This window comes from Meleagris gallopavo, chromosome 17 (assembly GCF_000146605.3).
Source record: "Meleagris gallopavo isolate NT-WF06-2002-E0010 breed Aviagen turkey brand Nicholas breeding stock chromosome 17, Turkey_5.1, whole genome shotgun sequence".
NCBI lineage: Eukaryota > Metazoa > Chordata > Aves > Galliformes > Phasianidae > Meleagris > Meleagris gallopavo.
Genome location: NC_015027.2, coordinates 7221541 through 7237267, shown reverse-complemented (window position 1 = coordinate 7237267; position 15727 = coordinate 7221541). Strand labels below are relative to the sequence as shown.

General features: G+C 38.2%; 1 protein-coding gene across 1 annotated transcript; it reads right to left on the bottom strand.

Moving 5' to 3' along the window:
- Positions 1-6: 6 nt before the first annotated feature.
- Positions 7-15657, bottom strand: PRR14L (proline rich 14 like). Its single transcript, XM_003211026.4, has 9 exons — positions 15529-15657; positions 14436-14929; positions 12858-12939; positions 5894-11567; positions 2937-3005; positions 2027-2189; positions 1691-1797; positions 1095-1166; positions 7-440 (listed from the first exon to the last, which is right to left on the bottom strand). Exons 2-9 carry the CDS (start codon positions 14889-14891, stop codon positions 134-136), a joined length of 6930 nt encoding a protein of 2309 aa, XP_003211074.2. The 5' UTR covers positions 14892-14929; positions 15529-15657; the 3' UTR covers positions 7-133.
- Positions 15658-15727: the final 70 nt, after the last annotated feature.

The window sequence follows — 15727 nt, the reverse complement described above, 5'->3', positions numbered from 1 at the left end:
AAAAAGATTAAATAGCACCTTAGAGGGTCACAGCCAATACTTGATCATCAGATATTACAAGAGAGTGGTAGAGTAAGGTATGAAGAAATCACTAGATTTCTCCCAAGAGGACTACAATTCATACTGAAGTAGCTCACTGGACCATTTTCAGCTCATGGCTCCCTCCAGTGCTAGAAGACAACGACTGCTCATCCTCCTTTGCAAAAAATTCTTCAAGGTCCATTAGCTTCTGACTCAGAAGGGCATCTAACTCTGCACTTTGTGGTGCAGCTTTTTTTGCTCGAGTGAAACTTCCCACTGCTTTGATTTTGCCTCGTGCCTTTCTCTTCCGAGGAACAGTGAAGTCCTGAAACTCCAGAATCCGCTTTCTCTTCTGCTGGCTGACAGAAATCAAGTGTCCATTCTTTTCCTTGGGCTCTTCAAAGATTGTTTCCAAGCTCCTGATAGAAGCAGAAGATAGAGCTGATGAATACTCAAGAAGTTATCCTTACAAGGACAGGGAGACTGATGCATTTCATAACCTAAGTAAACACTCCTACTTTTTACATTTTTACAGCCCTTTCATATTCCTTCTCATGTATGTTTATCTACAGTTTGCACTTCTAGGAACTGCACACTTATACTGCTAGCTAAATAATGTTATTGATGCATACACATGTGGTTTGAATCTCTTTGTATTTCAGTTCAAAAGCACAATTACAGAGAAATTTGATTTTATAGAAGAAAGTACCAGTCTTGATAGTCATGATACACTTGATAACAGGCAGTTATTCTTGTGATTTAAAGAATATTCAGTTGCCCTCAGATTCTGAAAAAGTAAGTATATGAATGGAGACTAGATTGAATGGATAGATAAAAAAATACATCTATACTTGGATAACTGCAAATTCTTAGTTTGTATTCTTTTTCACTGTTTACCATATGAATTCTGTAAGATGCTGATTTTGCATTATCTTTCCATATTGCTTTGAACTCGAGCAGTTTTTCAAATCTAACTCCATCCTAGATTTCAGAACTCTTCAATCTGCTCCCTCTCCCTGCCTAAGTAATGTACATTTATCTCAGTGGTATTCTCGTTAGGAAGCAGAACAAACCTGGCTGGAGGAGGGGACTTGTAGTTCTTGTTTGTATAGATTTCTTCTAGACTAAATTCTTTCTTCTTAAGCCTGAAAAAGTAATGAACAAAATCAAGAAAGAAAAATTCCAAGTGTCTTTTAACACCAGAGTTATTTATTAGAATCACTGATTTGTACTGTTTGTCTTCTGTGCTTAAATGCTGATTATCCTTCAGCTTAAAACACTGAATTGAAATAACTGGGGATAGAGAAGAATGAAAAAATGAGGGTCTGAAGTACCTCATTTCAGGTGGCATTTAAAAAACATCTGTGTCAAAACTGGTCTTGCCTGCACAGATCAATGCTCTTTCTAGCATATTATGATTGAGATAATGATGCCCAAAAGAAAGGGAAAGCCATTCACAGGTCACTTTCTTTTTTTTTTTTTTGTTGGAAGCTAAGAAAACAGTTTAGCAGATTATAACATTTCATCTCGAGGCTGATTTTTAAAACTTAATTTTCATACTTAATTATCAAGTCTTTACGTGAAGAAATGCAGTCCTTTGGCACTTCCATACAATAAACAAAATAACCAAAGAAGTTATTAAGGAGTCCACTTAAATGCTATGGCTCACCTTTTTGGTTTGGGTAGTCCCATCGGTGTAAGGTTATGATCTAGCCTAGGAACAGTTTTCCTGATTCGGATCTGTGAGACTTTCTTTGGCCTCTCTTCTGGCTCAGTCTTAGGGGAAAAAAAAAAGAAAAAAAAAAAAGTTAAGATGAAGGAAGTAATTACCATGTCAGTTACCCAAATTCCCCACTCATCTTTGTTTTTTCCACTCTATTTCTGCTTAAAAAAGAAAAAAAAGAAAAAGAGCACAGACTAGGACTAGAAGCCTTGTCTTTTAACATTAAATAGTTAACATTCATCAGCAGATATCTGAGATACCTAAAATCTCAAATGAACTCACTTTTTTCAGTTCTGTGTCATCTTGGGATCTAAAACAGTCTGGAGTGGAACTATCTGCTGCACCAGGGGCGTGGACCTGAAGTTCAGGTTCTGGAAGCTTAGGTGGCAATGCTTCAGAAAGCATGCAAGACTTTGGTAGTGGAAGAGGGAATGGAGGTTCCAGACTGTAAAAAATAGGAAGAAGAGGATATAAGTAGATCAAGACCCAGTTTATGTTGCAACTGCATTCCATGCTCTTGTCCCTACATTGCAATATGGGCACATAAAACAATGTGGTTCATAGGAACTGCGTAAGTGAACACTTTCTCCACTGTGTGCCTATAAACAAAAGCTGCTGCAGCTCACATTGATACTGAAATAAACTAAATTGCCAGTATTTTGAATATATCTCATTTTACCATTGTTTTTCTTTCCACATAGTTTATAGCTCTATTTAGTAATTACTGATAGAAAACGATTAATTTTCCTGCTCTGTCAGCAAATTTGTCACAGGTATTAATTTAGTACTTTTTGTTCACAGATAAATTTAAGAGCTTTTACATCTGCCATTCCAACACTGAAAAAGAGTAGAAGAAAGTATCAGCACCTTATTTCCACTTCCTCAAGCAAAAAGAGCATATTTATCCAAGTAAGAAAACTAAGTTCTGCAGTTTCACATACATGTTTCATAGTAAGATATTTAACATGCTTGAAAGCAACAGCATTGTTCTGTGCAGTGATCTACTTGGTGTTTGTGTGAATGCCCCTGTGCATTCCCCCACAACATCCAATCACTGTATTTCTCCAGAACTTTAATCAGAAAGCTATTACTGAAGTGAACTGTCCAAAACTGAAACACGGAACGATAACATCTCTTTCTAAGAAAGCTTATCCAGCCACTCTGAATAAATATCAAAGTTCTAGATACTCACCATATCTCATGACCTGCAGTCTGTAGTGCTTCCACATCCTGTACAGGTAAGTGTGGTAATATGGCATAGCTGGTTCAACAGAAAGAAAAAAAAAAGTGAAGTTAGACCTACATTATAAAAAAAGATGAGGGAAAAGATTCTTAAATTATCTGAATGTAAGACAAAAAATGCTAATGTTGGGAATGGGAAGGGTAAGAAGTACTAGATAGATGTGGCTTGCTCTTGTATGATTCATTTAGCCCACTAATTTCAGTGATAGCATAGTAGGGAAATAGTTCTACTTCCACTTATTATTGTACTGTTAAGAAAAGGAAAAGAGTACAGAGAGAAGGAGACAAATACAATTTTTGAGCTAATGCGTGAACTACCACTATGCAAGTCTAAATTCCTTACTAAAAAAAGAACTTTTAAAATGAAACAAAAATCATGGATAATTTTTGTACTAAATAAAAAAGTGCATGGTGGAACGGCAGAAAGTGCAAGGAAGGATTTTCATTAAATTGTCTCTCTACTGTCTCTAACTCCCACAAGTCTTACTGGAATACACTTAATCAGAATAACCACAGGCCCTTCTATAAGGTTTGGTCATTTCTATGGAGTAAAAAAAAATAAAATCAGCACATCAGCTTTAGGTCCTTTAACATTAAACTTTACTTTGTGTCCACACTATTAAAAGCAGTAAAAAAGGAGTGAGTTGGAACAGCTTTTATTACATCAAACAGCAAATCTTGTACTTGCTGCTCCTCCAACCTAGCAGCTAAACGTATTGAATGTACTGACGTAAAGGTATTACAGCCAGACTGGAATGCTACAGAATAACAAATAATCAGCTGCACTGAAAATGCTTTTATGCTGCACCAAATTCACTTTCTTGTATTTTTGTATTTATATGCCAGAATTTCTTACATTTATATTTTCTGTATTTATTTCTATGTAATCATATAGATTTTGAGTAAACATAAGTTTAAGAGTTATTTACTGAATTATCTTTTTACCACTGTTTCTGTTACTATGTTTAGAAGAATCATTTGTTGATGAGAACAAACTATCAATTTCCAGCAAAACAAAATCTAAAATGGTGTAACATATTTGAAGTTTTTTTTTTTTTCTTTCAATTATTTTATCTCCAAATCCTTTAATTATACCTTTTGTGCAATTATTGTAGAAATAGAATTCACTTTCTACATGTCCTTACAATTCTGGAAACATTCTTTCAGACTTATTGCCTTAAATTCACTACAGTAACTTAACTTTAAAGAACACCCAAATGGGCCAGAAGCATTAAGTGTCCCCAGACAGATACATCAATTCCTTTCAAATATCTAAGGAAAAACAAACTGAGCTTTATGCTACTTTAACTTTGGGCATTTTTCACATAGAGCAATAAGATTTGGTTTGTCTTCTCTTCTTCAGAAAAAAAGTAATTCATAGCAAAACAGCTGGTTCTCAATTTACCCTTTATGACAAGGAGTTAAATTCTCCTACATTTTTAGTTAACTGGATGTGCTGTAACAAACTGCCTTAAGAGTCTGCAGACGTAACTACAGAAGAAAACATGAGATTAAGTCAGCTCAGATCTCGAAGTCCAAGAATAAAATGCCTCAACAATACAAAATAATTCATCTCATGCACAGCAAGAAGCTTTAAAAAGGTTTTCCTTGCGTTAAAAAAAAACAAAAAAAGGCAACAATGTCTTTATTTTAAGCTAAGTGCTCAAAATTTAGTGTTTACTGGTGTGATTACTTCCAAAGCACTAATTTATACACTAGAAAATTCAGCCTGAAATATTGCCTTGTGCGGCAAAAAAGAAACCAGGCCTTATAAAACATGCTGCAAAGTTGTCTCTGTATGACTATTCAAATTCTGTCTTTTAGTGCAGAGAACTCACAAAACTGAGCAGTTATTTCATATTCTCACTCAAACCTTTCTAGTAGACTTGAGAATTTATACTAGCAAGTGATCAACTTATAGGTATTTTCTCCACTTACACAAAGTAAAATGTAGCACTAATTATAATAAGTCAAATTCAGCAGTTCTCTACAGACTGCCACATTAAACGCAAGACTTAACGAAACAGATTTATGAACTTACAGTCTGTCCAGGAATCTCAAGACTGCAAGATTGGGGACTAAACTGTCCTGTGTCTCAGGTAGCAGTAACGGAGATACAACAGGTGAAAAGTTTGCACAAGAGCATGCAAGAATCTCACACCAGCACTAGGAACCTCTTCTTTTATTCTGTTTCTCAGCAAAAAGATTTCAAATGCAGGTAGGAAAATTAAGTGAAATATGCAAAGTAGACATCAGTGCTCTTCCCACTTGAGAAGGACAGACATACCAAAATTCCTTACCAGCCTGAAATGGAACTAGGGTTGCATGTGCCAACAATTCAGTACATCTGGCACACGCTATCAAAAGGCACAGTAGACATAAAGAGGTTTCAATTAGCACAGAACAGTCATGGAATACAATTATAGATTTAACTGAATTCCCTCCCCACCCCAATTAGGATTCTTCCTAATCTGATATTGAATATTTTACAGTGGTTCAAGTGAAACTTGAACTTTTTCAGACCTCTGAAAAAAACTCTCCTACCTCAGAAATCCAGTTGTTCTGCAGTCACTCTGAATAGACCTACTGTAGTAGCTCACCTTTCTGCATTATATATTCTGATGCATGGTGTGTTTATTTTGCATGGGAGAAGAAAATAGAGTTAGCCATTCTGCCAAAAGAGGATAGCATTAAAGAAGCGAAGGCAAATATATTTAAATTCAGCTAACAGACTGTTCTGTAGGTAAGAATCTTCCACAATAAGCCATTTTTGGAGCAGAACATGTAGATTTGAAATGGAGGAAACTGATCCTGCAACACAAGCTTCTATCACCCTCGCTTCCCCAAAAAAGAAACAAGAACATACCTACACATATTTATTCTCAGAAATAAGTTGATGAGTTTTACCTGTTCTCGATGCCCACACTTGGCTGCCACTTGCAGTGACTGGAATGAAGAGGAGTGATTTCGGAGGGACAGGCAGAAGGACCATGCTGACTCCATATGGATAGTGCCCTGCCCAAGGAGTACGGCAGGGAAGAGACCAGGTCATCTGATACATTAGATCCCCCTTTCAAACCCTGGGTAAATTGGGATATAAATAGTCTCTGGATGGTAGGAATATGACTGGTTAAGTTTCTTCTTCTTGTCCAAATCCTGTAACATCCAGGTGAAGAAAGTGCTAACACTGTATGAAGGCCAAGCATGGAGCAACTTCCTGTTCTTTCAGCTATGGCATTTCTTCCATGGTCAGGATGAAGTGCAACAACCTCTGGGGTTGTTACAGAGAGAGGGGAATGCAGCTCGTGATCTTGACTGGAATCTTCTTTGATTGCTGCTGAATCCGAACAGCTCTGAGAAAGGAGGAAAGTCCACTTGGAAGATGGTGCAGGCATTTCTTCCAAAACCAGTTTATGATGTACAGAATGCTGAGATGTAGTCCATGTGAGGTCTGTCACAGGACTGGAGTCCAATGTTATGTGAAAAGAAATAGGGAACACTGGGGTATCCAAGAAAGAAGATGGAGAATTGTTGCTCAAATCTAAAGAAGGTATTTTGGTAGATCTCGTTGAATAAAGTGCCAAAGATTGAAAGCTGAACATCTTGGTACACCAACTGTCAGCCCAGCGTGAGTGTAAGTTCCTGTTAATGCAAGAGAAAGCTTCCAATAGATTTTTAGATCTACGCTGGCTGTGCCTTGCAGCCACGGGAAGAATTTCAGAAGAATACGGCAGAGATTCCAAGCTATGGATGCTGGTGGCAGGTACCAGTAATTTGCTGGCTATTGCAGACAGCTTGCTCAGTAACGCTGGTTCTTTGGTACATTTTCTGAATTTCAAGCTGCTCAGCAAACTGCACCTCTTGGCTTTCTGCCTCGGCATATGGACAGATCTCATGGTTATTTCCTTCTTCACTGTTGGTGATTTATAGGCAAAGTACAAAGATTTGAGGACTGTGTTTTCCTGTTTAGGGGGCATTTCTGAGGGAGGCCCCAAAAGAGTTGAACTTTTAGCTTTTTTAATTTTTCTTACAGTTTCTAGTTGATATGACGTGGGAACTTTTTTGCATGTTCTTCCAGGCTGTATTTTTAATGGAAGAGGTCCTCTTAGTTTATTTCTAGTTCCAAAGGCACCAAGAATTCCATTATAACCTGCCTTAAGGTTCAGGTTTTCCATTTCTGAATCCTGAGTCTTTAAAAAACATGAACTAATAGTATCAGTGGTAATCTTTGGCCTTTTGATTTCTTGTAAAGTGCTACACAGTTTCTTTTCACTGCTTCTAACAGCAAAAACTTCCTTCAAAGGACTTTCAAACTTTGTATTTCTTGACATCACCAACTCATTTGAAGAACTGCATAAAAGTTCAGAACTGTCCAATATGCTTGGATGCACTGCAACTTTTGTTTTCACTTTATATGCTGCCTTTTTTTCTTGTTTTGCCTTGTCTGACCTGGGCACTTTCACCTCCTCATACTTTTTCTTTCGTTTACGTGCCTGACATTTCTCTACTTTCTCAAGTCTCACAGAAGCTGAAGTCTCATTTTCCATGGAAACTGAATGAGCTGGTATAGTGTCTTGACATCCTGTCATTTCCTTTGCATTATCTTTGCTTTGTGCATTTAATTTGTAAGGCACACATACTTCACACTGAACTACATAATTTGGTAATGATTCTTTACAACCATTTGATAACATGTTCATTTCATTATATTTGAATTCTGGTAGAGTTTCTGTATCAGATGCATCTGCAGTTTGATAGTCTTGAACAGCTTCTGAAAGTAAACTGGTATCAGTGGAGCTTGTAAGCTTTGTAGTGTTCCCTTCCTTTGAAAGACTGTTTAGGTCAGGTCTTGGGAGTTCTTCAAAACCTTTTTCATAGTTCTCAGTACTGAGAGTAACTGTTTTGCTACTAGACTCTTTTAAACCTTCTAATGAGGCCCATAAGCAATCTTCTCCATCAAGTAAGGAATGTATGGGCAGCTTTTTTTTATGAGACACTTCTCTTTCCATTTTCTCTTCTGTACATGCATTCTTCAACTTCTCTCCAAAATCACCACTTTTTGGTAAGGCCACATCCATGACTTTTGCAGTTAGCACACCATGCCTCTCATCTCTCTGCCTTTCTTTGTTGCATGCACAAACACTCAAACTTCTTGCACCTTTCAGAGAGCTAGTTGCCTTTTCATCCTCTAAGGATGATATTTCAGTATTGCTGGCTTCTCTCTTAACGTACATTGTTACAGAAAGAGGTTTTGTCACTGAAGATCCTTTGCAACAAATTTTATCTGAAGATGAATCACTATTACCTATGTCTGTATTCTCAGATGACACAAATAGCTCTTCTTTCTGAGGCAATGAGTTAGCTAAGTTCAGAGCTGATGGCGTTTCTGAATCCCCATGAGTCTCATTAGAAGAATCCTGGATGTTAAACTTCACAAAACAGGATGGACCCACATCCTTGTTAGCATCAGTTTCTTTACCAGGCTCCAGCATTAACTGTGAGCGAGAGTTATTTGAGATAGATTTTATTCTCAGATTTTTGTTTTCCATCTCTGAAAGTACATGCATTTTTTCTGGCTTATAAAACAGACTCCCATGAATTGATGAGAAGGGCAAAAATGAGACATTAACTGCTTGGTCCCCAGTTAACCACTTCATCTTTGCCAAGGATCGCTTCCTTGTATTTCCTGAAAATACTAGCTGTACTTTGTCTTTCACAGATTTGATGGACAAAGCATGCTGTGAATACTGTGATTTGCTATCAGGAAGGCCTTCTTCATGAGTTCCTTTATCTGCTCTTCCACAGCCGTTCTCACTTTCTTTTAGTTTTGTCATCTTCTCTTGACTTACATCACCGACAAAACCCATGCATCCTGAGTAGTCTGCCTTTGTTAAACCACTTGAAGACTCAAAATCCACTGCATTCTCTTTTAAAGTTGTTTGAAAACCATCTTCTCTTACATGTTTATGAACTAACAGAGTCAGGTCATCACCTTTTTTTAACAGTATCTCTTCATGTTGGCTAGAACTGATTGACAGTTTAGCTTCCTCTGCAGAAGTAGCAATATACTGTAAGCCAATATTTGGTTCTCTGTTTAAGTTTTCTACATGTTGCTTTTTGCCAGGAACCAGGCCACAGAACTCACTCTGATGAGCAAGAAACTGATTTTCCTTTGGAGAAATGGTCATTTCTTTTTGAATAGCATGTCTTGTTTGCATATTCATATTGTTGAGCAGTGGACATGCACCACAGATAGAATAGCTGTACTCAGGAGAACTAGCTGTGAGTGATGACATTCCTTTCTTCCCAGATGTGCCCAGTTCTCTCATCTTCAGCAGTAATGGAGAGTTGCAAAATTCAAAATTATGAACACAATTTTTTTTCTTCAAATTTCTGAGTAATAGCTGTTTACCAGTCTCACTTCTCCAATTCCCTTCAGGAACTTTTGGAGAATTCACAGTTGTTATTTTATCAAATTCATCTGTATGGACAGCACACACGCTAAATTGTTTTTTTGCCTCATCTTTGTCACAAATAATTTCACTGCAATCTGTTAATTTACAAAGATCAAATTGTTTCACATTTTCAGATTTCATATTCCTATTTGAAATCTCATCTCCTACTAAGATAGCAGGAGGTTCCTCTGCATCATAAGTTAGGCAAAACATGCTTTTTTCTGTGGAAATATCATTTATCCCATGCAGAGCTACACATCTATTGCCCCAGTCATCTTGATAGGGAAGAGATCTACATGACAAAGGGCAACGTTCTTCCAGAAAAGTGATTGTCTTTTTACTATTACATCCAACTGAAACTTCTCCTTCCAAACTATCATTTTCAATCTTCATCTCAATATCAGCCTTAAAAAAATTACTGTTCAGGACAGCATCACCTACAGGTGTACTACTTGATAAGATACTTGAAGTAGTGGCAGCTGTATGCTGGTCTTTTAAAGTCCGATTACTACATTTCCATGTGTTGCTATGTTCATTTTCTACACTGTCTACCTTCCCTTCTGAAGATTTCCTGTTCTTCTGGGAAATGCTGCCTGTCATACTGGATTCATCAGAAGTCTTGGGATTTATTGAGGACATGAATTTGTCTTTATGCAGCACAAATTCAGCAACTTGTTCCTCTGATGTCCCAGAAGAACCAAACAATTCTTTTCCAGATAGATTATCCTGAACCTTGTCCTTGCTTGCAGCTTCATTAGCAGTACAAAACAGACACTCATCACAGTGAGGCTCTCTTGATTTTTGTGCAAGAGGAGGTAGAATTACATTTAGTGTATAAATCAAATCAGTTTCTTTGTCAGAAAACTCTAACACTGTATTACTCTCAGATTCCTGTTTAAACAGTTGTACCTCAGGTGAATCATCTTCTAGCTTGGCAGAAAGATCCTGACAGTCATGCCTATTGGGAAAAGAAATTTTACTGTAGGCCTTATAAATCCCTACATCTGTCTGTACAATTTCGTGGGAAGCAGTACTATTTGTTTCCTTCAACAGGACACTTTCTTTTAAATCATCCTTGCACAGATCACTTACAGAAAATTGCAACTGGTCCTTTTTCCACTTACTGGCTTTTGATGGAATAGTTTCTAATTTTTCTTTTGAGAACTCCTCAGAAGATGAAGCAATAGAATTGAAAACTGAAGGATGACAGCACTCAAAATCAGCACTCTCTTGAGCTTCAATGTTACCTCCCACAGCAATTTCTCTCTGGATTTCAGCAGCCTCTTCAAATTCAGAGATGTATGATTTACTTGTACTATCACTTGTTTCCCCATCACCAGTTTTATCACTAGATAATTCTTTCTTACTTAGCACTGAGAAATGCTCTACTGGCATAGACTTGGAGGTGCAGTTCTTTACAAATCCAGTTCTGTGATCATAATTAGTCTGACTTGTCATGCTTTCAAGAAGATGCTTTTTTGAGGTTTCATTGATAATTCCATGGATTGCAGTACTGTTGTTGTCTAGCGACACATTTCTAAAGTCCAGATAACAGACACTTTCCACAACCGAACACATAACTTCAGAACTTTTTATGGAGAGCATTCTACAACTTCCTACTGATGATAACCTAACAGGTTCATTATGTTTAGGTGGAAAAACGGTACAGAGGTCACAAGTATTGTTTTCTTCATTGTGATGATAAGTGTGACAACTATCAAGTGATGTATTGAATTCATTAACGAGATTTTGTCTAGGTAACTTTTCTTCTGTAGTCTCCAAAATAGATACAACATTGCCCCCTGTTCTCAATGTGATGTCAGCATGGGCTTTCAACCCATTATATTCACTTTTTTCTTGTGAGTGTTCTGTTGTTGATTCAACGTCCGTAACTTTTAAAGGCTCTATGAAATCTAGCCTGGTGGTTTCTGAAACCCCAGGTCTAGCCATGACCGTGTCTACATCTGGGCATTCATCGCTCTCAGGTAGAAGACCTTTACTCACACTGCCATTCTGGTATCCTGCTTTACTAAATATTCTAGTCCCATCAGCCTTCATACCTTGTGCTTCTTCAGTAAGCTTTGGGAGAGTTTCAGCTGTCGCCTGAACATTTGCTTGGTTTTCTCCTGCACAAGAAAAATAAAGCAAATCAGTACCATATAATACATTTGGAAGGCAATTAGCTTACTATGTTTCTCTTGGTGATATACACACTACTGTGTATGGTCTGTCTTGGTTATCAAAGCTTCTGAAGAAGTGAGAATTGAAGCTAGCAATTCTAATACAAACCATTAAAAAAAGCAAACATGCAACTCCATCACAAACCTAATGTAACAAATTAGTCCTTTTTAGTAAAGACATTTCACATGAGCAGCAGATATCCCTGTATTTTTCAGATTCCTTTGATAACGAACCAGAAGCAATACAGGTCCTGTAACTCAATTCATTTGAAGTCTTGGTCCATCATAATATTTATTTGTTACATCAAAGCTCAACATAGCTGGATAATTTATCTGTCATATTCTAGAAACATGGAATTGAGTTGCCATTTCTGTTTCTTCTTCCTTGAAGGCATTTTTGTCATAAGTAACCTACAGGAGGACAACCCGTATCTCATTCTGTCCAAACAATTTGGATTGTTAATAAATTTTTGTAAAGTCATGAAGAGAATGACAAAGTTCAAAAATGAGAGTTGCTGTTCAATATCCTTATATTCAAAACTTTACATATGCACTCATATTTCTGCACATCATTTTCATACTTCCTAAGGATCAAGACAAGATGGTATTATTAAAAAGTAATATTATAGCAAATTAAGACAGGGAAGTTGGACAGGATGACCTTTGGGAGTCCCTTCTAACTCAAACAATTCTACGATTCTATGGTTTCCTCATCAACATGAAGGCATGAGAGAAAAAAAATAATTACTAGCTGTAGGCCAAGTGACAAAATCATTTGGAGCTAGAAAAATTACAACTCATAATGAAACTCATAGAGGATGAGTTTTACTATATTCTTTCTTTGAATTTTGGACTTTTAGTTTTCTAAAAATTAGAAAATGGATGAGTCATATTTTTACATCTTTGTTATTGCCATTGTCATGTAAACCAGCTCTGAAGAATAAGGAAATGCAAAACGCCTGCTACTAGCAAGAACTTCTGGTTTGGGGTAAATAAATATTCCAGCAAAATAACTAAAACACATCTTTTTTGTAAAAAGTCTTTAGAAGAGCATACAGGCTATTGTGAAAAAGTGAAGGATGAAACTTTCATATTGTTTGAACAATGCAGAGTAATAGTTTCTACTGTAGAACAAATTCAGTGAGCCATCTTACAATTACTCAATTTTAAATCAACAAAAAGGAGTCTGAGAGAAAAGCAGAGGCAGACAACACACAACACACCACAGATATGCACCTTTGCTCTTCAGAAATCCTGCTATTTCAGCACAACAGCTTGCTGAAGAATTTACCTCATGCTTGTTTAGATGAGGATCCTCCTGAAACATGACAAAAATAGAAGTGGATATCGATCAATTTTCTGAAACATTTCAGGGACTGTACCTGCTCATCTAGGTTAGCTCTGTCTGAGAAGGACAAACCTCAGAACATATAAGCCCTTCTAGAGGTATTCACACAGGCACTTGCCATTCCTTTCCGGCCCTATCAATCAACAGCAGCTCAGCACTGAATAGTGATGAAGAAGTATTTAGCATTGTAAAGTACTGTTGTATTTAGCAGCAGAAAAGTATTCCCATGCAAGCAGCTAAGATGTAGGTAGTTTAAATGGAAATTGTTGCAAATATGAATCAGAGGAATAATCAAGTCTCCAAGCCTCCCTCACATTCCCAGGCCGTTACTGTATGCTTTTGGTAAGATGCATGTCTTCCCTGTTATTTACTAGAACTTGCCTTCTACCATTTCCTCCCTTGGCTCAAAATCACATATACCCAGAACAAGTGACATAGGTCTACTTTGAAGAAAAAAAAAAATTAAAAAAATCCCAACCCAATCCAATAAACTATCTCAATATTTGAAGTACATGAGTTCGTCTTGGAAACACGACTATGGAAAAACTAATTATTTTCATAACTCTTCAAATAAATCAAACAGATATCAAAAAGGAAAATACATATCTTTAAAATGACAAAGTATTTTGCTATTATGCAACACTGTAAACAATGCAACTTATCCAGATAGTTCTAAGGCTGGTGTATGTTCAGTCAGAATACATTTTTTTCCTCCCCTGTTCTATATGTAAAAACCCTGTTTACAAACTACAGAAAAACAATCAACAGGACCTAAAAAATCTTGACTTTTTAATAAAGAGTTTTGCAACTCTTCAGTTGTTAGTAAACTATTTGGCACGTTTTTCAGCATGTCTTCGCCTAAAAACAACATTTTTATCATCAGCCTTTGCTAGAGAGGAGGAAAAATAAACCACGACCTTGTGAGCTCCTTATTTGAAAGGGAACACTAACAGTTCACTAACTCTTACTTTGTTACAAATGAGAATTCCAAAAATGAAGAAGAATCTTCATTTTCAGAGTAAAACTGAAATGCTAAGCTGAAGTCTCCTGTAGCATTAAAATACAATTATCAGACTGAAATAGCTGTTATTTAGCAGTTAGTACTTTGACTACAGATGATACTTGTAAAATGGGCTGTATCCACAGAACACAGATATTGACCTAAGAGATTTCTCAGTTGTTTCTTTCTCCTTTTTAGCCACTAGTCAGTTTTAGTCTTTCCTCTGTTACATACCTGCCTCTTACCATTCCATTGGTACTTAAAAAAACGTTGGTTTTTTTAAAACACCACTGGTCTACTCAAATATACTCAGTTTTTCAGTGGACCTATGATAATCTCTGTAATGACACACATGACTGAAGTCACAAATAAGTAGAAAATCAGATGGACAAAATCCTGTGTGTTGTTGTGGCAACCTTAATTTCCAAATATCACACAGATATGTTTTTTTTCCTAATTTGCTTACTTGTTTTAACCATTTTTCCCCAGGTTTTAGAGCACAGCATTCAGCGTGGCTCTCTTCAGTATCTTGTGCCTCTTTATCTCCTTGCTGGTATTCTCCACTAGAACAGTCTTCTTTCCTGCGAGTTTGTTTGTTTTCTTCATCCTTTTCAGCACCTCCATTGCGTAGTAATTCTTTGGTAAGCGGTTCTGCTGACTCCCAATGAACCTCTCTGACCACATCATCCAGATGCGCTGCCTCCTCACCAAAGCCTTTTGCCTCCAAAGTCCTGTGGTGCTCTGATGACAGCTCACTACTGTGTGCCAGCTCAGGTGTGGACAGATCAGGCTCTGCATCTAATCCAGCACCGGGCTCAGACACAGCCATAAGGCCACCAGGGATGCTGAGCCCCTTGTGCAGGTCCTCAGTGCCAGTACAGGCAGAGGAGTCAAGGAGACATTCCACTCCAGATGAGAGCATGGGGGCAGCTGGAGGCCCACTGTCTTTCACAGTTTACCCTAAAATAAAAGAAACGTTAAATCAACAGAGATAGGAGTAATCTCAAGAACAAAAGGAAAGCTTTACTGTTCAAGGTTCAAAGATGCTCAGAGAGCTGGAGCACCTTTCCTATGCAGAAAAGCTGTAGAAGTTTGCTTAGCTTGGAGAAGAGAAGGCTCCAGGGAGACTTCACTGCAGTGCCTTTCTGTATTCGAGGGGCGCTTAGAAACAGGAGGACCGAGTTTTTACTCCATCTGACAGCAACAGGACAAGGGAGAACGGCTTTAAACTAAGCGAGGAGATTTAGGTTGGATATTAGGTGAAAATTCTTCACTCGGGGAGGTGAAACCCTGGAAAAGAAGAGCTGTGGGTGCCCCTTCCCTGGAGGTGCCTGATGCCACGGCAGCCCTAGCTGGGGGCAGCAGCACCCGGTGGGGTTTGGGGCTGTAAGATGCCCTCCGATCCAACGCCGCCACGGCTCTGTGACCCTCTAACTTCAGAACGGGGCTGAGAACTATTTGGGCACCCAGGCCAAAGCTTCCTCAACAGAGACCAGCACTGCTGAGCCACACTTCTACAGCTCCAACTGCCAGGGAACCCCGAAAGAGCCGCAGCGCACCTGGTGCTCGAAGCACGCTCTATTTCCCGGCTAACTCGAAGCATCCTTTTCCCTCCTGTCACTTTCCGAAGCTTTCAGCTGTCACAAAGCCACAATCCCGCGGCTCTTCCAACCCTCAGGGGCGCTCCGCCCAGAGCCCCGCACCGCGGCAGGACGGGACGCGACGCACCGCCGGCAACGGGGCGCCCCCAGCAGCGAG

Coding starts and splice junctions, on each gene's coding strand:
- PRR14L (XM_003211026.4), bottom strand. CDS start 14,891: ATGCTCTCATCTGGAGTGGAATGTCTCCTTGACTCCTCTGCCTGTACT. Junction 3,006..5,893: donor AGTGTGGGCATCGAGAACAG/GTAAAACTCATC, acceptor CTGTTGAACCAG/CTATGCCATATTACCACACT. Junction 1,798..2,026: donor ATGACACAGAACTGAAAAAA/GTGAGTTCATTT, acceptor TTTTCCCCTAAG/ACTGAGCCAGAAGAGAGGCC.